Below are 24,353 nucleotides of genomic sequence, written 5' to 3'. Positions count from 1 at the left end.
TACCCTAAGCGACCATCGGTTATCCTCTCTTCGCACTACATGTCCTGCCCATGCCCATTTCTTCTTTTTTATTTCCGCTAGAATGTCGGTAACTTGAGTTATTTCTCTGACCCACTCTGCACGCTTCCTATCTCTTAATGTTACCCCTACCATTTTTCGTTCCATATAGCCCTCTGCGTTGTCCTCAACTTAAGTAGAACGCTCTTGATTAGCCTCCACGTTTCAGCCCCATAGGTGAGTACAGGTAAGATGCAACTGTTGTATACTTTCCTCTTGAGCGATGCCGGTAAGCTGCTAGTCACAATCTGCGAGTGCTTGCCAAATGCGCTCCATCCCAATCTCATTCTTTTTGTTATTTCCTTTTAATGGTCCGGATCTGCGGTTACTACCTGTCCTAAGTCGACATATTCGCCTACTACTTCCAGTATTTCGCTATACCTAATGTAAACTGCTGTTCCTTCCCGAGGCTGTTGAACATTACCTTAGTCTTCTGCATATTGATTTTCAAGCCTACCTTTCTACTTTTCCTGTCTAGGTCATCAATCATTATTTGCAGTTCATCCCCCGAGTTGCTTAGCAAGGCAATGTCTTTAGCAAATCGCAGATTGCTGAGGTATTCTCCATCTACGCTTATCCCTAACTGCTCCCATTCCAAGTCTCTGAATACTTCCTCTAAGCAAGCTGTGAATAGTACTGCAGAGTACTTGCCTAACATCTTTCTTTATGGGAATTTTGTTACTTTCTTTATGCAGAACTATGGTTGCTGTGCAGTCCCTATATATATATTCCAGTACTTTTACGTACGGCTCGTCTACCCCCTGATTTCGCAATGCCTGCATCACCGCCGAGGTTTTAACTCAGTCAAATGCTTTTTCGTAATCAATGAATGCTATCTGTAAGGGCTGGTTATATTCCGAGCATTTTTCTATCACCTGATTGATGGTATGGATTTGATCGATAATAAAGTACCGTTTCCGAAAACCTGTTTGATCCTTTGCTTGATTGCAGTCTAAGGTTGTCCTAATTCTATTAGAGATTACCTTAGTAAATACCTTATGCGTAACTGACAGTAAGCTGATTGGTCTGTAATTTTTAAGGTCCTTAGATTCCCCTTTCTTATGAATGAGGATAATGTTTGCATTCTTCAATGGTTCCGGTACCTTCGATGACAGCAAGCACTGCGTATAGAGGGTGGCCAGTTTTTCTAGCACGATATCGTCCCCGTCGTTCAACAAATCTGTAGTTATCTGATCTTTTCCAACTGATTTCCCCCTTTTCATAGTTTCTAATGCTTTCTTGATCTCGTCCTTCGTCACTGGTAGAACGTCTGACTGTCTTTCCCTACCGCCAATCTCATTACGGTCCTGACTACTTTGGCTACTGTAGAGATCTGTATAGAACTCCTCGGCTACTTTGACTATCTTGTCCATATTCATGATGATGTTGCCCGCCTTGTCCCTTATCGCATACATCTCGTTTTTGCCTATGCCCAATGTCTTCTTTACCGCTTTAAGGCTTCCCCCGTTCTTTACAGCATGCTCAATTTTCTCCATTTTATACTTCCTTATATCGGCCAATTCTATCTGGTCTGTTGGATTGGAAGCTTTCATACTCTGGCGTTTCTTAATCAAATCTTTCGTCTCCTTAGACAGCTTACCGGTACCCTCTCTAACTATCCTACCGCCTACTTCCACAGCGCACTCAGTAATGATATCTCTGAAATTATTGGTCATTGCTTGTAGGATAATTTCGCCATCCTCGGTTAGAGCTGAATATCTATTCTGCAGCGAGATCCTGAACTCTTCTGCCCTCCCCCTCACCGCTAATTCGTTGATGGGTTTCTTTCTTACTAATCTATTGCGTTCCTTCTTCAGATTTAGGCTAATTCGGAACCTCACAATTATGTGGTCACTGCATCGCACTTTCCCGATTACCTCTACATCTTGCATAATGGCGGGGGTTGAACACAGTATGAAGTCAATTTCATTTTTAGTCTCCCCGTTATGACTTTTCCATGTCCATTTCCTGTTCTTCCGTTTGCTGAAGAAGGTATTCATGATTCTTCAGTTAATGCGCTCTGCAAACTCAACTAGTAACTCCCCCCTACTATTCGTAGAACCAATGCCATAGTTACCTACTGCCTGGTCTCCTGCCTGCTTTTTCCCTACCTTGGCATTGAAGTCGCTCATTAGTACAGTATACTGCGTCTTTATTTGTCGCATTGCCAATTCTACACCTTCGTAGAAACTTTACACTACATGGTCATCGTAACTACATGTAGGTGCATAGGCCTGTACAACCTTCAGTTTATACCGCTTATTAAGCCTAAATACAATGCCTGCCACCCTCTCATTATTACTATAGAATTCATCCATATTACCCGCTATGTACTTATTGACAAGGAAACCTAGTCCTAGTTGTCGCCTCTCCGGTAAACCTCGACAACACAGTACATGTCCATCCTTCAGTACAGTATATGCCTCATTCGGCCTCCTAACCTCACTAAGCCCTATGACATCCCATTTCATACCTTCTAGTTCCTGTAAGAGCACTGCTAAACTAGCTTCACTAGCTAGGGTTCTAGCATTAAACGTTGCCAGGGTCAGTTTCCAATGGCGGCCTGTCCAGCGGAACCAGAGATTCTTAGCACCCCCTGCTGCGTCACAGGTCTGACCGCCGCCGTGGTCAGTTGTTCCGCTGCCGCTGGTGACTGAGGACCGGGTTTTTGTAGAGCTTATCATGAGAGGTTGCGGCCAATTACTGCACCGGGGTGGCCAACTCCTGTTCTGGTGAGGGAGTGCGTTGCCGGAGGTGTTGACCGGCATCAGGTCGCACCCCAAACCGCGCCGACGAGTAGCCTCCGTCAACAGACGCCGCCTTAACCTCGGCTAACGACGCAAACCGAGGTCGCCAAGCTCGCGATTTGCGATAACCGCGGTTACGCTGCGCGAACTGGCAAACAAACTCCTCAGGCGTGTGCGAGCGAGGACGGGTTGACGCGAGGTACGCCAGCGAGCAAGCGCGCGGCAACCGGAAGTTCGTCGAAGTGACGTATTTCTGGGCGGAGCTTTGAACTTGCTTGTATTCTTTATTTTTTTTTTATGACTCCCTTCGGCGTAGGAGTTGAGAGGGAAAATTGGAAGGGTCATTTTTAATCGCCGATATCTCTGGCGTTGCAGAAGCTAGATCGAAAATTTTTGCGGGAGAATGATGGGTGGTTCAATATCTATCAGTGTTCAGGCGTTGTTTGCCCTTCTTGGTGACCCATTTCTGTGGACCTTTAGCAAGGGGGTGTTTGGACTGAGGCACTATTGGCCTTCCTAAATCTAGGTGGAGCTCCTATTCCGGAGCCCCAGCGGTGTTTACAGCGGTGGGGCAGTACGACGGAGGCGGAAGAGGGATGCCTGAACTAAATAGCGCTTCACTGCAGTCTGTGTTCTGTTTTCAGAAACATGCTGCGTACACTTATTGGGAGTCATGTTAACAAGCGCGAACACAGTACAGTGTATCAGCAGCTTATCGGCGCCGGTACAGCAGCAGACGATGAGGTGGACGGCGTCGCTCTGTGACGTCACCAAGCGTTTCAACGTAGTGATCACTGTCGGTGAGAGGAGCTTCGCGGTGGGAGCTTCAGCCACTTATTTCGAAATAAGGAATGCGCCTAGGGCGCGCAAGTTTCGGAAATAGAATAATAAGGTCCAGTCTTATCTGTCAAACCACAAAACTGTAGCATATTGGTTCACTGTGGCATGACCCCTTTAAAAGCGCGCATATATGCATGACTCACATCAGCGCCTGAGAATTAAACGCGCGGGTGATTGCTTCCGGACGGACAATGCTGCGTGGCAGGGTTCGTGTTGGCAGCTTGTTTCACACAGAACGCCCACCGGTTAATCGTTGGCCCCCAATGACGGACGAGACTTCCCCCGAACTGAAATATAGTTCCATTTTTTTTTCCTTTTTTTCTTTTACTGTTTACAGATCGTTATTTTAAACACTTTGAGAGATACGTCAGTGCACACGGACTGTACAGTATGTAACGTCATAGAACTATATAGGTGTCAGTTAGTAAGCAATTAACTAGAATTAAATAATCAAAGTTATTTTACTTTTGACTTATGGCGACATTATATGAAGGAAATGAAGTTTCACACATACATCGGCAATGCAGTTCGGAACTGTCGAAAATAGCTCATAAAGCTGGTTTGGCGCAATAATAAAGTGCTTTGTCCACATTATGCCCAGGAAAAGAACCCGGGTCGGAACGATCTGATAGACGCACACATGTGATGCTCATTTCAAAGGATCGAATTTGGCGCATTTCGGCGGAAGGCCAGGGTTTCGGATGAATCGCCAAGTCCACATGCGATTACGTGCAAAGAAGCGAAAGCGGGCAGATCAGAGACGAGACCGCCTTGCAGCAGACGCACAGTTCAGTCGTTCAATCGTGTCCGACTCTTCGTGACCCTATGGACCTTATCACGCCACGCTTTCCGGTCTCTCACTATCTTCCTAACATCACATAACTTCATCTGCAGTGCCTCGAGGATGCCATCGCGTTCGCTTCCTACCCCTTCTCCGGCGACCCTCAACCTTTCCCAACATCAAATCTTTCTCCAGCGACTCCTCTCTTTTCATCAGATGACCAAAGTAGCTGAGCTTTAACTTTAGAATTTGACCCTCCAATGAGCAGTCAAGGTTTATGGTCGACAATATCGACTGATTTGACCTTCGGCAGTCCAAGGAACTCTCAAGAGTCTTTGCCAGCACCACAATTCAAACGCGTCAATTCTTCGGCGGTCAGCCTTTTTCACAGTCCAACTCTCGCATCCATACATCACAACTGGGAAGACCATAGCACGAGTTATACGGATCTTGGTTGGCAGACTAATGTCTCTGCTCTTTACTAGGCGGTCAAGGCTAACCATTGCTCTATTTCCCAGAAGCAGGCGTCTCCTAATTTCATGGCTGCAGTCTCCTTCCGAGGTAATCTTGGAGCCCAAGAGGAGAAAATCTGTCACAGCTTCCACTTCTTGTCCATCGATGCTCCAGGACTTGATAGGGCAAGACGCCATGATCTTTGTCTTTTTAAAGTTCAGTTTAAGCCCAAACTTCTCACTCTCTTCTCGTACGCGCATCAGAAGTCTCTTGAGTTCCACTTCACTTTCTGCCATTAAAGTGGTATCATCCGCATATCTAAGGTTGTTGATACGTTTTCCAGCAATCTTCACTCCAGCTGAAGACTCATCCAGACCAACCTTCCTCATGATGCACTCTGCATATAGGTTAAATAGGCAGGGCGACAGTATGCAGCCTTGCCTCACTCCTTTCTCGATCGGAAACCAATCAGTAAGACCATGCCCAGTTCTGACTGTGGCCTCTTGCCCATGATACAGGTTCCTGAGGAGACAGATGGGTTTCTGGAACTCTCTTGCTTTTTCCATGATCCAGCGAAGGTTGGCAATTTGGTCTCTAGTTCCTCTGCCCTTGCGAAACCCAGCTTGCACGTCCGGAAGCTCCCGATCCACCGATCCACATACTGCTGCAGCCTACCTTGGAGGATTTTCAACATCACCTTGCTAGCATGCGAAATAAGCGCGATCGTGCGGTAGTTGGAACAATCTTTGGCACTGCCTTACTTTGGAATGGGGATGTAAACTGACCTCCTCCAATCCTGTGGCCACTGCAGGGTTGTCCAAATGTTCTGAAATAATGTATGCAGAATGTTAACAGCGTCATGGTTGAGGTTTTGAAGCAACTCAGCTGGAATGCCATCAATTCCGCTAGCTTTGTTCTTAGCAAGGTTGGCTAAGGCCCATTCAACTTCACCCTTCAGGATGCCCGGCTCGAGATCAGTAATCACAACCGTCTTATGTTGGGTTTGCACATTCGGGTCCTTCTTGTACAGTTCTTCTGTGTATTCCTGCCACCTCTTCTTTATCTCTGAGGCTTCAGTGAGGTCCTTGCCTCGTTCGTCCTTTATCACGCCCAGCTTAGCACAGAAGCTTCCTTTGATATCTTTGATTGTCTTATACAGAGCTCTTGTGTTCCTTAATTGGCTGTTGTCCTCAACTGCTTGGCACTGTATCTTCAGGAAGGCATTCTTATCTCTCCTTGCTATTTTCTGAAAATCCGCATTGAGAACCTTGTATCTTTGTCTTTCCCCATAACTTTTGCTATCCTCCTTTCCTCAGCTATTTGCAAAGCCTCTTCAGATAACCAGTTTGCTTTCTTGCATTTCTTTTGCTTTGGAACTACCTTAATAGCAACTTCTTGTATTATATCACGAACATCAGTCCACATCTCTTCGGGCTCTCTGTCTTCTAGATCTAATTCTTGAAATCGATTCCTCACTTCCACAGCATATTCTAATGGAATTTGATCCAGATCATACCTGAAAGGCCTTCTAGTTTTCTTCGTTTTCCTCAATCGAAGCTTAATTTTGGCAACAAGAAGCTGATGATCGGTGCCACAATCGGCCCCAGGCCTTGTTTTTACTGCTTGTATAGCGCTTCTCCATCTCTGCCGGCAAAGAATATAATCGATCTGATTCCTGTACAGACCGCCCGGTGAAGTCCATGGGTACAGGCTGTTAAAAATGAGCTGTTGAAAATGAGTATTCACTATGGTCAGGTTGTTTTCTTGACAAAACTCTACTAGCCTCTGCCCAGCTTCATTTGGCTCGCCAAACCGAACTTGCCTATAATTCCGTATATTTCTTCACTCCCGACCTTAGCATTCCAGTCTCCTATGAGAAAAACTACGTCTGATGATGGGGTGCGGTCTAAAAGGCATTGTAGGTCCGCATAAAATATCTCAACGTCAGCTTCTTCAGCAGTAGTGGTCGGTGCATAGACTTGGATAACTGTTATGTTGAAAGGGTGACCTTGGATCCGAAGTGAAATCATTCGATCGTTTTTGGGGTTGTACCCTAGCACTGCTTTGCCCATTCTTCTGTTTACTATGAGAGCGACCCCATTCCTTCTCTTGGATTCGTGCCCACAATAAGAGACATAATGGTCGCCGGAGTTAAATTCTCCCATTCCGGTCCACTTAAGCTCGCTGATACCCAAGATATCAATGCTCAATCTGTCCGTTTCTCGCTTCACGACATCCAGTTTACCTTGCGTCATAGATCTTACATTCCATGTTACTACGTGATATATCTCCTTGCAACATCGGACTTTCCGGTCGCTTCCCGACACATCCACAACTGAGCGTCCTTTTGGCTTTAGCCCAGCCGCTTCATTCGTCCTGGAGCTACTAGGAATCGCCCTTTGTTCATCTCCAGTAACATGTGGGACGCCTTCCAACCTGGGGGCTCATCTTCGGGCGCCATATCATTAATGGTATTGTGACTGGCCATAGGGTTTTCTTGGCAGGAAATACAGGAGTGGGTTGCCATTACCTTCTCCAGTGAATCACATTTTGTCAGAACTCTCTGCCGTGACCTGTCTATCTTGGGTGGCCCTACACAGCAGAGCTCATCGAGTTTCGCAAGCCCCTCCGCCACGACAAGGCAGTGAGGGGAGCAGACGCACACAACACTGCAATCGAATGAGACGTCGAAGCGTCGCCTGCGGTGGAATGCCATTGTTAAAAGTGAAACTGTCTCCAGACTCTCGCTGAGCGAAACGGAAAGATGAGAGGAAGCGACAGGAATGCCGAGGAAGAGGCCACCATGTGTACAAACTCGCTTATGCAACGAACCTTTATTTTTTATCGCGTTAAGCTAGTCTTTCTTGGCGACTGTTTTGATTTGCAAGATCATCTTTCGAACTGTAGACAATAGTCGCTTGAGCCAATGAGCGTCAAAAAGGAAGAGAGAAAAAAAACCCAGGAATCGGCATATCATAAAGGCCGGTTAAAGATTCCCAATTATGATGCTAAAGGATATGGGAGGTGACCTCTTTCCGCCATCATTAAACTTTCTTGTGCAGAGTACAAAGCCATGATAAACAAGCCGCTATGGGAACATCCTCGAGATTAATCGATAAGCCGAGCTAAAATGTGGACGCCGAGTGCCTGAGTACGCAACAGCTGACATCTTCAACCTATGCATATTATTAGAGAGATTTAATATAGCGGGCTTTGCGGCGATTGCGTGATTAGCGAAATAGCGGGTCTTAAATGCGCATGCGTTGAACGCTAACAGCAAAATAGCGCTAGCGCATGCACGCAATTTTAGCGCGCGTCTTTTGCGCATTTAGCGTGAAAACATGGCGGCGTCCCTAGATCGGCCAGCCGTCCGCTTCAGACGAACAAGGAGTCGTTGCAGTTCCGGTTGGCACATTTATGGGCAACTACTGGTACTGTCGTTTTTCGCTTTCACTAATCTTGCTTCGACGACGATGTGCAGGGTGTAGGAAGGTTTTTTTTTATTTATTTATTTTTTTTTTTTTGAGGTTCGGTCTTGAATCTGATGATCCTAGGCCTAATGGAGTCAACTACAACGATGCAACCTCTCTCAACACAGCGATTTAGTTTCCAGCCTCGTTTGGGCGATTACTATATTTTACTTCTGAATTTGGCTACTATATAATTATAATTTACGACAAAGTATTGAGCTGGCTGCGAAGTTTGCATTGCACCTTTTAAATGTCAAAAGCCTCACTTCAAAGGGGCATGCAAGCGGGGTTCTCGTAACATACGTCCATCAATCCTCAGAGCAGAAGAGAGCAGATGAGAAGCCTCATAATCAAAATGTCCAGCGCCAGAGTCGGAGCACGGTGTAACCGAAATATGCATCTACGTTTGACTGCTCATGACGACGTCGCACTGCTGCGAGAAGTGAGGAACCTGAATCTGTTTCGAGCATTGGAAAAGCTGCTGTTTAACAATCGTGGTCCGCGAATGGCTGCTTTTCACGTGCTATTAGCTTTGATTCGAAGCGTAGGCGACAGTAATAAAAAAAAAATCAATAAATGTGTGAATACTCACTGCTGTGAATTCCTCCGTCAGCCAGCTGTGATTTTTGGCATCACTAAAAAGGTGCAGAAAACTACGAACAATGTAGCTGATAATCGTGACATTTGACATCACTGATGAATACAGACCGAAGATAGGTTCCAAATCGCACCAGCTGTTGTCTTAGTGCAATAAAAAGCGCCTATCGGCCAGGGACCTTAAGGCCTTTGGCGCTGCTGAAAGTGTCTGGCACAGCAAGCCAGTTGTAAAGTGGCTCAAAATTCTCTTTTCGAATCAGAACGGATACCTGAACAGCGCAGAGCAGATGTATCCAGTTGACCATTCTTTGGGCAGCATATAGTCAGCCCACTTCTGCTTTGCAGGGGCATTTCCACACTTCCTGTTTCAAACAAGGCAGGGCGAGCGAGCTCGTGAGCATGCGCTCCCACATACAGTTCTTCGTACTCCACCCATATGTCAACATCGACAGATATCGTGAATCATTCAAGACGCTCGACGGTATAGTTGAAATACGCCTGTAGAATGTGCAATTCAGAGGCCAAGCGCCGCGCTGGAAGGGCACGCCACCGTCCTTTGGAAGCAGACGTGCAAAACGTTTAGAAGCAGAAGAACGTCTCTGGTACCTGCAGAAACAAACATTCGTCTGCTTCTAAACGTTTCGCACGTTTGCTTCCAAACCAGACGTCGTGCCCTTCCAGGTTCGTCTGCTTCCCTAGGCGCCACAGACGTTCGTCTGCTTCTAAACGTTTTGCTTTGCTCCCGACATCAAAGACAGATTGTCTCCGCTCCCTCCGGCTCAACATACGCCTTGCTTTATTTCAGTGAACACTTTGCTTACCAGGCGGCGCTGGCAAGCACCTCGGATTGGTGGCTTAAAAGCAGAGAAGTGACATAAAGTTAGTAATGCAGAAACTAAAATTTAATAAATAGAATGATGGTATAGTTAACCAATCTAAAACAATAATTAAGATATAGGGAGAAAAATGAGCATGATAGCTACTGCTACCACCCCGTTTCAAAGGGGACGCTCCTATATTCCATCGATCCATCCATCCATCTATCCAATATACCCTCCACCGCTGATATATCATGCAAAATAGTTTGTGTAGCGTTTGCTAAACGTTATACTAAAACTCGCTCTGAAGGTGAGCCTTCTGCGAAACGCTAACTTTATTTCCGTTAGCACCGCTATTAACGCTAACGCTAAACGAAAACTCTCTATTATCGTGTCTTCACAAGCCACACTGGTCGGCCATAGTTGCTGGCGTTCGCTTGGAATCCCCTCCGTTAGTCAGGGAATCATCGGTCACCTTCTGTGCTGCCCACGACTTTAGAGTTAGTTTATTGAAGTTCGGCTAAGAATTTCAGTCCGTAACTTTACTTATTTACCGACTACTAATTTTAAAAAATCACGTGTTCCCCCTTTTTAATGAAACCAGAATTCTGTACAGACACAAAGATAAACTTACAAGAGAAATAATCGCAGCATTTCATATTCACAAAAACCATGAGTAACTGTTCATGACTGTGAAATAATATATGTCGATTCCAAAGGCTGAGTTATCAGTTTGGCGCTATAGTGTAGCTCTTGGTTGCGAAAAGAGTATATTTTGTGTGTTTCTTTCTCATACACTGCAGTTGAACTGTGCGCTGTAGTTCCCTTAAAACATGTACCAACTAGCTCAACTCTCCGTATTATTGAACACCAACCAATGATTATCATTTCTTATCGCAGCAAAGAATGCAACCGAGCAGCATCCTCCCAATATCGCCACCATTTCTCTGCAATTGCATTTCATTCGAGTATCTAAAATAAGTTGAAAAACGACGCTCTTCGGCCAAACACTCGGAACGCAGTTCCATCCAACAAATCGCGACACTCAGAGCCAATGGACGACGAGGCATCCCGCAGAGCGTTATCGCACGTGTCGCCGGTGTGAAAACCACGTGGCGCCAAGGAAACATCAAAAAGCGCTATACCAGCTGCGCAAGTAACGGATGACGGTGCTTTCCTAGAAACGGCGAGCTTGTGTCGATCCGTGTTGAGAGCGGCTCAAGCCGTTCGTCTCACGACGCGGGATCAACAACAATGGACGCCGCCCTTTCTGTCAGCCCAGCACTTCTTGGAAATCGAGGACATTCTTTATATTATTTATGTATTCACATCCTGCGTGCTGAACGAATCAAGAAATAACGGGCAAAACAAATACCCCTTCGTGTGCGGCGTGGTTCGCGCAATCCATCACTCGGCTATAGGAGACTCTGCTTCGTTTTGTACACACCCGGCAATGCTCGAAGCCCCGCGACATTTCAGAGCGTGCGGAACACGACTGTTCCGGTAGAATGTTTTTCTTCGCTTGAAACTTGTGCGCACAAGCGAGCGCTTCAAAGGAATGCGTACACTGAAAAAAGAATTTAGGCTCTATAACGCAATTATTCGTTCTGATGACAGCAGGGATATTTATTTCGCTTTAACGGAGCTTCGATAAGCCAGAGAAGACGGTTCAGGTACCGATGACAACAACAACTACGATCGCAACAATAATTTTTTTCTTTGTTTCAGTGGACGTCGTAGATTCACTGCATCTACTTGCTCTCAGTGATTCGGGAGTCCACAACTTTATCGAGGTCATCACCGCATTTAATTTCGAAAGCTGAAAAATGTTCATCTTCAATTCTGAATTTCTTAGCCTTCTAAATGTACCGTCTTTGCCAAAAGTAACCAGGCTGGCGGAGCAAGCGCGCGGCCGTGTGGCGGCGTTGCGCTCCCTGTGGCTTATCGGTGCTCGTCAGCTCCGAGGGTACAACAGCTGACGTAACTCCGCACCCTCACTCTCGCCCGTTGGATGATAAAAACTAGGCGCGTATGATGTGCCGGCTGCGGTTTCACGCGTGCGAAGCTTGGTTGTGCCCAGCGAGGGCGCTCAGTACAGCTACGAGGCTATTCGCTCTTGTCGGCAACTTCCCTGAAGCTGATATTATGTCGCGTTTCTTGCTATATAATTACACGTGCTTGTGTTCTGCAATCCGTTACTCTGCGTGTTTGATGCGTCTGTACATTAAAGAATGATAACGCACTTAGAAATTTCAATATGCTTTCTCTGAGGTGCTTTGCGTAGTGCCACATCACGGGTCGTAACTCTGGTACAAAGATATGGGAAAGCTTGTGAACCCTTTCAAACCACCTTATCTCTCTTTTAGGCTCGCAAAATTGTGTTAGCCCCTTGGGGAGGCTGTTTAAAAATAAGTGTAATGATTGGTTCTAACAATTTTTTGCAACTGCTTGTAGGTAAGATTTGGTTTAAGTAAAGAACTAAAATGAAACCTTCCTCACGCTTAGCCATTCTATGCACATGATTGCTTTCTCGTTCACGGAACCATAATTTCAGGGCGGCACTGTCTGGCAAACCTAGCACATATTCGTCCTAGAAATGAACAACAAGAGCTCACCGTGTTTACTATCATCTTTTCTGTTTCCCGCAGTTGCTGAGAAGATCGAATAGCCCCGTCGCTATACTGAGCACCCTCGCTGGGCACAACCAGGCTTCGCACACATGAAAGCGCAACCCGCACATCATACGCGCCTAGTTTTTATTATCCAACGGACGAGAGTGAGGGTGCGAAGTTACGTCAGCTGTTGTACCCTCGGAGCTGACGAGTACCGATAAGCCACAGCGAGCGCAACGCCGCCACACGGCCGCGTGCTTGCTCCGCCAGCCTTCGGGGCAGCCTGGTTACTTTTGGCAAAGACGGTACGCATCCTTCTCTTCCCGAGTTGACAGGAAGCCCAGAGTCAAGCACTTAATCACGAGCCCGCTGACAACCTCTGGAATTGCGTGATGATCCTGTTTTTACCTTATTCGCGGCTGCCGGCAGAGCGAAAAAGAGCGATAGCCAAAGAGCGCTTTTTCTTCGTTCCCTCTTTTACGCGACAGAACCCGTGTCGGCGTTATCGTGGCTGCGACGCGAAAACCAACTCGGCAACACCCAGCTATAAAAATCGTGATGCAAGCGTAGATTCCGCCGAGGGCATCTTGCTTCGCATGTAGGACCCACCTGCTAAAGGGATTCGAACCGATGATATATGTGTACCTCCGAATGAAAGCCGTTCGTTGTATTGACTGCAAAGTGAGGCCGACCGTTCCCTCGACCAAACTTAGCAGACGATTACGTTACGCCCTAATGCGAAATTTGAGCGCAGCTCAGTGCATTTCGGCATATCGAGATCCGCCTCCATCGATCGGGCGCTCTGATTGCCGCCGCACATAGGTGGCATTGGATGAGGAGCGAAGAGAGCAATTAAGTCATCGGGAGGCGTGGGCCCATAGGAACGTTGTGCGACGAAGAGATAGCACCGACTGACTCATGCCGAGTCAACGTGGCTCTGCGTTTCGGCTTGAGATGCAGGCACCCCCTGATGCAGAGCCGGCGCTTCGGCAATCGGAGAACACCGTCGCCAACACGCAAAAATAAAAAAAAAAAGGGGAGTACACGCAGCGGCGAACGGTGGCGGCTGCGGAGCTGGTTACGAGGGACAGCGGCGACTCCGACGATGCGAAACGCAGGAACGGGCTCTGTCGAGAATCTAAAGGATGAAAAGGCGCATTCGGGTCTACTCTCAAGGCGAAGCCTCAGCGCCCCTTTCACAGTAATCATGCTATTGCGTCACGCTACAACGCAGGCCCTCCTCGGATCAACCAGCCTTCGTGGCCCATGCGTATCGTGATTGTTCGCCACGCAGAGGGTTTAGATCCCGGGTGACCGTCGACAAGGGGCCGAGGACAACTCAGGGCCCTGCCCTGATTTGATTTCCGGAATCTCAGACCATTATTTCCGACAGATGCCGCTTGCATTTCGGCCCCTAACGCCTTTTGGCGTTAAAGAGGGAGCAGGAACTCGCATTGCAATCGAAAAACGCGACGAGTATAAAGGCACGTCCAGAGCTCGCAGTGCAGTCGTATATCCGCTCAGGACTGGGCACATGACGAGAGCATTTGACTCGGAAGCGCGAATGATCTTCCCGCAACAACAGTCAGTACGCGCCGGTGTATTCATATTATGACAGCCTACCAAGCTGCCCCATCCTGACGTCGCAGGCTGGCCGCAGACGAGCTTTCCCTGAACCACTTTTCCAGGCGGGCGTCCGACACGAAAGGAAACGCGTATCTGCACAAACACACAGCTGTGAGAAGGCTTCCGCGGGAGTCCTTTTCTAGGCCACCGTGGTTGCACCTAGCTTGGTTTTGCTGTGTCCTCGTCCGTTCAGTGACTAGAGCAGACCCTGGCGTCCCTCTCCGCGCGTCGCCAGGAGAACTCGCCGCCTGTCCGCCCCCCACGGTGGGCTCCCTCACCCTTGTTTGAGGGATCAAGTCCCATCTGTGGACGGGCGTTCCCTCCGTTCTTCGGCCGGCAGTTCGGATTTCGCATCGGCCGACGCTGGTCGCATCCTCTTCTCTGGTTAATAAACAAAGTTAACAGTTTAAAACTACCGCGTACGACGCGCGAACACGACAGGCTTAACGTCCCAAAGGCTATTGCCGTAGTGGGGGAATAATTTTGACCACCTGTGGACGGCACACGGGGGGCACATCATACAAAGGCTATTGCCGTAGTGGTGGAATAATTTTGACCACCTGTGGACGGCACACGGGAGGAACATCATACTGTCACGTGTCAATGTCGTGATCACAAAAGAACGCACAGGCATAGCAGCACTGGAGTTATCTCTTTACTTGCACCCACCAAATAACTGAACAACTCGGCGGCGGCGATAGCAGCAAACGTGCTCCTCGCTGGTCGCCGAATTACGAACATACCTGCCGCGAACAGGAACGCTCAATTTAAGAAGGCTAATAAACAGCTAGATAAAGCCGCAAACGCTGATTAGCATAACCTGGAACGCTGTAGAAACACGCGCGAGTGGCTGTTATCTTCGAGATACCATTAAAAAAAAAAAAAAAAGAACAGCGCGACTTAGACGGAAAGTGTCGTTGTTGTTCTTTTTTCAAAATGGCATACCAACTCGAGATCCATCTGCGCGACAAAGGAAATGATAAAGCGTCAACTCGCGATAACGAAGACTACAAAAGCGATCCGGGCGCTGGAATCACACTGATAAGGCTGTCGAAAAAGAACAAATAAAGGTTTGAATAGTTAGCGGCAATATGACACACAACGAAGGCAGGGCGCTCAATGTTACGCCGGCGAACGGAGAAAGAAGGCAGTGATTACTTGAGAGTGCGGGCTACAACGAAACCCAATTCTACGCCGTCCCCGCGTGATTAAAACGACGGCAGCCTCCGGGTAACATGGGCTATGAAACCAGCTTAGCAAACGTTAAATGCCCTGGTCACACTAAGCCTGACCCATACTGTCATTTTTTCTTTTTTAACGCGTTTGCTAACGCATAGTGGCTGCTATGAGCAGGTGGGTAGTTGACGCACTTTTTCATGGGTAAATTTTATTTTTTCCCGACAGAAATTGCGCGATGTCAACTCCAATTGTGAATGGAGTGCCCCGTTCGCCTATTTTCAAGATCGCTACAAAGGGGCCGAGAGTGAACTGCACGCATCGTTTATTAGCCGCAGTACTCTCGTTAAAGATATGCTCTGTGGCCGGAATTCTGGAGGCAGTATTGACTGCATCCCGTAGAGCGTGATTTCCCTTTTCTGCCATTGGTGCTTTAGTGCAACGCCGTTGTTAGTCGCTTGGGTGACGATCGTTTCTATTGCGGAAGAGAGCAGGAGCGCCCACACCATGTGTGCATCACGGTACAATTCTCAAAAATCCCTACTTTTGTTTTTCGTGTATCATGAAACTGGTGACAGTGAATTACGGTGGCGGTGCTGAAACGCGGCCTTAGCGCATCACCCAAAGTAATGAGATGAGTCTAAGACGTTGAGTGAAGCAAGCGTAATTAAATTAGCCCGAGTAAAGAACGGATGAAGAAGCATGCAGTGTAACAAACCTCGTGATGAAGCGGAAACAGTGTCAGCGAGACAACAAAGGACGCGCGATGGGGACACATCCTGGTGCAGCGCATCGCCAACTGGCGATGCAATGCACCCAACAACGCAATTCGTACACCTGAGCATGGCCATCCGGTGGTTCATATAGCGCTACCACACAACACATAATATGTACGTTGGGATGACGCTCTTCTCCGTAGCACAGGTTTTCTTTGTTGTTTTTGTTTTTTCAATTTCACGCTACGTCAACGGGTGTTTAAAGTTCCCAACCATCATTCCTTGCCTGAACAGTAAAAAAAGAAACACCAATGAAGCCAATCAAACAAAAATTAGGGTCAATGACCGAACAACTTTGCCGTGCATAGTGCAGAGATATTCGTCACCGTGGTGTCTCTTCATTCCACGTTGCTCGACTGCCCACTACGTGTACAGGTGCTGTCACGAGTAGATGGAAGGCAATGTTAGTGAAAAATTTTAATCAAACCATGCCCTCACTTTATGCACGTTTCAACAAATGTATACATCACAATTAAGACGGTACCAATTGCCCAGCGGACCAATAAATCTCGGCTATTGTGATTTGAATAAATTAAATTCCATCCATGATTAATTCTCGAAGGCGCCAAGCCAACAGCGCTCACCGTGCGGGATGACACTCCGGAACCCGGCCAAGCGGTGCTGGAGCACGCCGGAGCAGCCGCAGCAGCAGGGGAACCCCCGCGCCGCCGAGACACGGTTTGAGGGATGCGCGGCGAGTCGGGGCATCTCTCCGGCGGCGCGAGTCAAGGCCAAAAAGCGAGTAGTCCAACGCAGGGTCCAGCCGCGGCGGAGCGACTTTCCGCACCACCTTCGCAGACCTCGAGGCGAGATCTGCGTCGTTCGACGGCGCTCGCAAGGCGGCGCGTAACTTCCGGAGCGCAACGCCAGTGTCGAGGCAACCTGCGGCGGCAGAGCGCGCGCACACGTGGTTCCAACGTGCGCGGCGGCCCAGTTGTGAGAAACGATGAGTCGGTGTAACGGACGCTGCTCGTCTCATCAGCCGAAGGTGTAGAACAATGTCGCCATGAAATGAAGCGTCGACACGCCATTATATGGCACACGACGCCTGGAGAGCCGCAAACGATGCCTGCGTTGATCAGCTACTACGAGATGCAACGCCTGGGGCGTAGTCCTGTCGATATCCCTATTTTATAACAATGGCATTCTCAGCCTTTCTTCTTTGGCCCAGAAATCTTCTCTGCTCTTGACGCTTGTGGCAGAAATGTCTGTGACAATCAGGCGGGAGGACAGTTTTCAATGACCTAAGGCTGGATATTCGTCACCGCATCGATGTTGGGCCTCCTTTTCTTTTTTTTTTTTTTTTTTTTTTTTTTTACGGTGTTTCAATAGGCTAAAATTCCTCCGGCGGCTATGAAAGGGACACTGCAGTGTTGAATGGGGAACAATGGCTTCTATGGAAGTTTACTACTAATGAAGCAGTCACCACAATGGTAACCCCGGATTGCGGAGCTACGGAAAGTTGCGAATGACTTACACCATTCGCAAATTCACCGGATCACGCGCAGGCGTTACCCGCAACACGGTCATTCCGAAATCGAGTTCTGCACAGCCAACGAACAGGTGCCTTCAGGTCTGCTGCGTACGATTGGTTCCTCCGCAACGCAGCCATCCCCTGTCCGAGCTGAGCGGTTGAACAGCGACGTCTGAGGAACCACCGAGAGAAGCAAAGAAATGCACCTGTGCAGTCTCTCTCCGCCCCGTGTCAACCGCATCTTAGGAAGCTACCCTCTCGAGTTTCTGGCTAGCGTCGTTTTAACTGGGCGATCGTCTCACATGGGTGCTTGGAACGCGCTTCGCAAGTGCTGCTCTTTATTAGCTTAAACGGCGCGAAGGGCATACAAAGAAAACGAATTACCAGTGCAGACTGAGATGTACTGATCTCGCGTCCGCAGGAATGAGTCGCGGGACAGAGTCGACCTCTCAACATCACACACTGCGGGGACCACCAAGCCAACGCACGTGCGTGAGTTTCCGCAGAAAACACTAATCAGCAACTACCAACATATTTCACGTCCCCAACCCTAGGGACCGTTGAGCATAAAAATGTCAATACATCCCTCCACTAAGCTGCACTCGGTGACTTCCTGCGCATTCACGCCTCGGTTTTTTGGCCCCCGAAAGCAGCGCGACCATGAAATGTGGTCCAATCAGTAATTACGGCACCAGTGACAAGCGCGCGGTGCACGCTGATAAACAACTACTTCTCGGACTGGAAACACAGAGGTGATAAGCGAACACCCTGGTGACATTAAATGACTGCTCAAATCTTTAGTCGCTCTTATCTGCTCTTCACGATACGACTGAGGCTGAATTCGACGCCATTTTCTTATGTTCATTCGCACTAATCTCACCAGGAAAGGCAAGTGGCGGAGTTGTCCCTCATCGGAATCATCCGCCAACTGCTACGAAATTTGTCGCTCCTTAAAACGAGTGCTTTCCTGTAGTAATGCTCGAGCGAGCACTAATAATAAAATACGGCATTCGCCACTGAAACAAGAGTTTCAGGAACCACTCGCAAAACATTCGTTTTTTAAAGGGACGGTCATTACTCCACTTTGGATATTAGGTACAAATCCCATAGCCTCATTCTTCTTGTAGAAACTTCAGCGAGAGAGCAGGCGTTATATTTGGGTATTGTGAAAGTCGCACTGCTAAGCAACAATCGTCAGCGTCAAAACGTGGGCTACAATTGTTTTGTTTTCTTACTTGTGACACGCATGCCAAGCGCGCGCCTTGTTGCCCATTGGAATGATAATCGTGTCGGAAATTATAAAATCTGCAGCTTTGTGGCAAACATATACTCTTCAGCATCGAACTTTCTTTGGTGCACGCCGTTCGTCTATACGCAATGGGCTCGACTTGAGGATGGTTCCCGAGTGCCAGCTTCTACGTCATATCCGGTAAGCCGCCCAAATGCACGATACTCCGCCAAGTGCACGCGTCGTCTGCTACACAGCTTTTGCTTCTAACTACAAAACTGCGCTACCGGGAAGCATAAAACCTAGCTATACGAGTAGTCTTCTCCGATTACATTATAGCGAAAGTAAAATTGCCTTTAAAGCATTTTGTAGTTTTGTTGACTCTGCCGTACGGTGGAAATCTCGTGTTAATACGCCAGCATGAGGCCGGGCAAAGCCATAAGAGCGCACGCATCAACGCCGATTCCCGTGGACACTCTGGCGCCACCACCACGACAATGTCATGGCTGTTAAAAGCTTCCACGATAACTTATTTGCTTTTCTAACACACTGGCTTAAAGGGGAAGGCGCTGAAAGAAAGTATCGGAGGCTGACTGATGGGGAGAAGTTCTTCCGAGAACTGTGCGTCAGAACACAACGGCACGCGTGCTATTATACGCTGCGCAACGACAAAACATTTGCACCCCGTCGTGGCACTACGGACGTCTACAGAGTGCGCCGTGCAGTTCACAGAGAGTGAGAGAGAGATAAAGAAAGATAAGAAGAAAGCAAAGAAATACAGAAAAGAAAGAAAGAAAGAAAGAACGAAAGAAAGGAAGAAAGAAAGAAGGAAAGAAAGAAAGAAAGAAAGAAAGAAAGAAAGAAAGAAAGAAAGAAAGAAAGAAAGAAAGAAAGAAAGAAAGAAAGAAAGAAAGAAAGACGACGCAGCGATATTACTCGCATGTGGCGGACACTGACCACTTCGTATGAAGGACACAGGCGCATCTCTTGCTGCTCTCTTATGCAGAACCACGAAACATTTAAAGCAAAGGATGCTGGCTCGAAACGGGGAGTATATCAGGCCCCGACGCCAACTCACAGCGCTTTGCGGAGTCCTCTGCTGTTTTGTGGTTTGGTCTAGTTTGGTTTATACCTCAACTTCCCAAAGCGGTTTAGGCTAATTCGACCACCTATGGTAGAGCCACTCTACCTATAGACCGTTTTATCATTGGCACTCCCTATGGATGGAATATAGGAGCGTCCCCTTTGCAACGGGGTGGTAGCAGTAGCTATCATGCTCATTTTTCTCCCTGTATCTTAATTAATGATTTAGAATGGTTAACTAAACCATCATTCTGTTTATTAAATTTTTGTTCCTACATTACTACCATTATGTCACTTCTCTGCTTTTAAGCCACCAATCTTCCAGTCGATTTTTTGCTAGTTTTTACCGCCGGTTTATTCACCCGGCCACAGGTATCTCTAAACCCCAGAGCTTCAGGAACAGTGACTGCGCCTGCATCAACTTCCGGATGGATACCATTACATTCGAGTATAATATGGTCAATTGTTTCACTAGAGTTACCACATACAGCACATGCGTCATCTTCATTGTGAAATTTCTTTCTGTAGCTGCGTGTTCTAAGCCACCCTGATCTAGCTTCAAAAAGTAGGGTACTGCCTCTTGAGTTATCAAAGAAAGCTTCCTTGCTGATCTGCATTTTCCACTTTCGGTATAATTCCACACTCTGTTTCTTTTCCATCGAATTTATCCAATTTTTACCTTCTGTGGTTTTCACCTGTTGCTTAATGCTCTTTATTTCTCCGCCCTTATGACTAGCATACTTACTAGTTACTTTCCTAGTTCTTTTCCTCCATTGTGAGTCAACGCGTTTTAAGTACAAATATTTAAATACTTTAGCTGCCCATCTGTTACTGTCCAGTTTCCTCAGGCGTCCTCATATAATATTTTACTCTGAGCTTCCCGTACTTCCAAAGATGTCCAGCCCATATCTCCCTGTACCGCCCCATTTGTGGTTTTGCCGTGGGCACCTAGTGCTAATCGTCCAACGGCTCTCTGATTTATTTCTAATTTCGACTGTACCTCTGATTTTAGGCACAAAACCGCATTTCCGAAAGTAAGTCCGGCCCCCATAATTCCTTTCCAAATACCCCTCAAAACCTCATACCTGTTGTATCCCCACAATGCCCTATGCTTCATTATCCCGGCATTCCTTCGCCCTTTGGCCTTAAGTGATTCCTCATGCTTTCAAATGTATGCCAATCCTTCGTTTACCCATATCCCCAGATATTTGTATTCTGCTACTCTGGGTATTTCATGGCCTTGGATTTTAAGACCCTGGTCAATTGAGCCGTTGAAAATCACCAAACCCGACTTAACTGCGCTAACACTGAAGCCCAGAGCGCCCGCTTCGTCTCCGCAATACTTAACTAGAGTTTGCAATTCTTCCAGATTCTCAGCTAGCAAGCAGCACAATATCGTCTGCATACATCAAACCGGGGAGGCGCAGCTCTACCGTCTTTCCATGTAATCTATATGACAGGTTAAAACCCAGGTTACTGTCTTGTATCCTCCGTTCCAGGTTTATCATAAAAAGCATGAACAGCACCGGTGATAGAGGACAGCCTTGTCTTAATCCTTTGCATACTTTGACATCTTCCGTACTTCGTATCCCTTCCCATTATTTTTCTACTTTGTTATCCCGGTATATTGACTGCAGGAACTCTATTATCTCATAACCGATACCTTCTCCTTTTAATATGTTCTATAGGAGTTCCCTGTTTACGTTGTCGTTTATGTTTAGAGTTTATGTTTATGTCCAGGAAGGCCAAGTACAAAGGTCTACTTTCCGCTCTAGATATTTCGATGCATTGGGTAAGCACGAACAGAGTATCATCTAAGCGGCTACAATTTCTAAAGCAGTTCTGAAGTTCTCCGAGTATCTTGTTACCGCCTGCATGGCCAACCTGTACATAACAGATGTTATGGTAATCGACTTGTAGGGTTTTATGTGCATCCTTTCTCCTTTCCCTTTATAAATCAAATTCATTATACTCTGCCGCCAGCAGTCCGGAATTTGCTTATTCGGTATGACTGTTTCCAGAGCTTTTAACAACGTTTCCTTACTTTTTGGACCGAGTTCATTAATCAGCTTGATCGGAATTCCATCTATTCCTGTAGATGTGTTTTTAGGAATATTTTGTTATGCCTTTTTCCAGTTTAGATTGGTCAGTTCTAAGCTGCCTTGTATTCTGCTACCTTGTGTTGCTTCCTGATTTGCGGAGCTTACCCTATCGTCGCTCTTAAATGACTCGGCTATAACTTATGTAATGTAGTTCACTGCGATGTCTCCCTTTAAACAATTTCCCTCGTTATCTTGAATCCGATCCTGCTTTCTTTGATTCTTCTCCCCTAGTCAACTTATATGGTTCCAGAACTTTCTTGTTCCTCCTCTAGTCGTGTATATCAGCCATCCAGCGATCGGTAGACTGTCATATTTTACTTTGGACGAGGGCCTGTACCTCAGGTTTCTTTTGTCGATATGATTCCCATTTTTGGTCGATTTCCTCCTGAGATACCTGTGCTTTCTTTGCCACTCGGTTTTCCCTTGAAACAGCCCGTCTTTGTTCAATAGCTTCCCTGATTTCCTTATTCCACCACCTCCGTGGCTTCCTCTTTCCATACAACAGGTATGAAGTTTTGAGGGGTATTTGGAAAGGAATTATGGCGCCCGGACTTACTTTCAGAAATGCGGTACGTCCTTAATTTTCCCCCTTCTGAGTATTTCTACCTGCTCATAATCCCAAATTTTCCGCTTTCAGAGAACGCCAGTAAACACGTAGATGGTTAAATGTTAGGGAACGACTCGAAGAAAAAGTGTGACAAATAACGTACGCGACTTTCAACAATGTGCATTCTAAAGATCGAAGAAGTATAGTTATCCGCTGGGTATTTCTCGCCACAATTTCTCGTGTGGCCGCGCAAGTTACGTTCCCCATTGAAGTTTCTGCATCCTATTTCGGTCCCTGAGGTTCGAGAAGCGACTTTTAAATGCAGTTTTCCCTAGGATATGCACATTGAACGATTGTTATTGATAGTAAATTCACTGCATATTGCGGAATATCAGGCTACAAGAGAAGGAATTCGGAGAAACACCCAGCGGATAACAAGCCTCTCGGCGGTATGTCTATCTTTACAATACATATTTTTAGCGACGTTTTAAAAATAGAATACCTCCGAAATGACGTAGGATAATTTCTGTCCTTTAACACTCTTGCCAACGTTCAATGACCAGCTACCTTTCCTGGTACTGTGCGCGACGAGAAAAATGTTGCGGTAAGTTGTGTTTACGTGTGTTTCTGCGGATCGCCCTCCGAACTCGCACCCCCATACGTTTAGCGTTGTTTTAAAAATACTGAGATGGCGTTTCATGCTTTCACAATCTGTTCTATGATGCTCAGGGTTGCTCTGTACTAAAAAGCAACATCGTGAAATTACAAACTGCTTTGAAAACTTTCACTTGCACGTATTCCTGCCGTCTCAACCCGAGTCTGCTGCCTCGTAAACACGGTGTTGGTCTATCACTGATAGATCGCAGCGGGTCTAAAACAATAAGAAGAGTTTCAAGGTGGTGCCGCAAGATCAGGGCTGCCAAACAGCACTTCGATACCCTCGCTGACAAACCTGTGCCCTCGATGTACGGAGCTTACGTGGCTGACGATCAACAAAGCCACCCTCAGTGACGCGTTACATTTTGCGGCGCTTATTCATGATCATTTCGAGGAGCGGAAGTTCAAATAGACCTAACCATGAAATCATGGGGAGTGAGAAAGTTCTACTTCACGCAGCAGCAGCATAGTGTCCACCAAGGGAGGGGCCAGGAACTCGCGTTACAAAACGAAGAAAAAAGGCGACGGGGAATGCCGTCGTCAGATATGGGGATGTATACTCCAGTGGGGAATAATGCATCGCCGACTGAGTGCCCCTCATCTGTGCGACTTTCGTACGAAAACAGGCTGTCCGCCACGCACGCTGCAGTGGCAACCGTTGTGACGCCTACCAACGTCCTGTCGGCGGCAAAAACCATTGAAACGCGCAAGACGCTTTTTTTTTCTGTTTCTTTTTTTTTTTTTCTTTGCTAAGCAATGCTCCTTTCACGACCACGCGCAAGCAGAGAACTGTGGGCCTATACTACGCGAGATGTGAGACGTCGTGACGCAGGCTGGAACAGCACCAAACCCTGCACACAGCAGTGTCATGCCTCAAGCAATAAACACACACACACACACACACACACACACACACACACACACACACACACACACACACACACACACACACACACACACACACACACACACACACACACACACACACACACACACACACACACACACACACACACACACACACACACACACACACACACACACACACACACACACACACACACACACACACACACACACACACACACACACACACACACACACACACACACACACACACACACACACACACACACACACACACACACACACACACACACACACACACACACACACACACACACACACACACACACACACACACACACACACACACACACACACACACACACACACACACACACACACACACAGCGGCTTCCTTCGAGGTTAATAGGTTAACAGGCTGCGCGAAACAAACCACCGCCAC

General features: G+C 47.2%; 1 protein-coding gene across 5 annotated transcripts in view; it reads right to left on the bottom strand.

Annotated features, from left to right (window-relative positions):
• Nucleotides 1-24,353, bottom strand: part of aop (ETS variant transcription factor anterior open) — a 219,031-nt gene that overhangs the window by 177,031 nt on the left and 17,647 nt on the right. For 2 of the 5 annotated variants that reach the window (XM_084586222.1, XM_084586217.1), the window contains exon 1: nucleotides 16,538-18,321. The exons of 2 other annotated variants lie outside the window; for them this stretch is intronic. Coding sequence is in view for 2 of the 3 variants with exons in the window: in XM_084586217.1 (XP_084442343.1) it covers nucleotides 16,538-16,661 (124 nt within the window). In the remaining variant the exon portion in view is untranslated. Of the gene's footprint in view, nucleotides 1-16,537; nucleotides 18,326-24,353 lie in introns of those variants that run through there. One more of the 5 variants, XM_084586226.1, reaches the window with a different exon arrangement.

This window comes from Amblyomma maculatum, unplaced genomic scaffold, assembly GCF_055883805.1.
Source record: "Amblyomma maculatum isolate TAMU_Amacu unplaced genomic scaffold, ASM5588380v1 scaffold_15, whole genome shotgun sequence".
Classification (NCBI taxonomy): domain Eukaryota; kingdom Metazoa; phylum Arthropoda; class Arachnida; order Ixodida; family Ixodidae; genus Amblyomma; species Amblyomma maculatum.
Note: the sequence above shows the minus strand (reverse complement) of the source record. Positions and strands in the feature narration are given on the sequence as shown.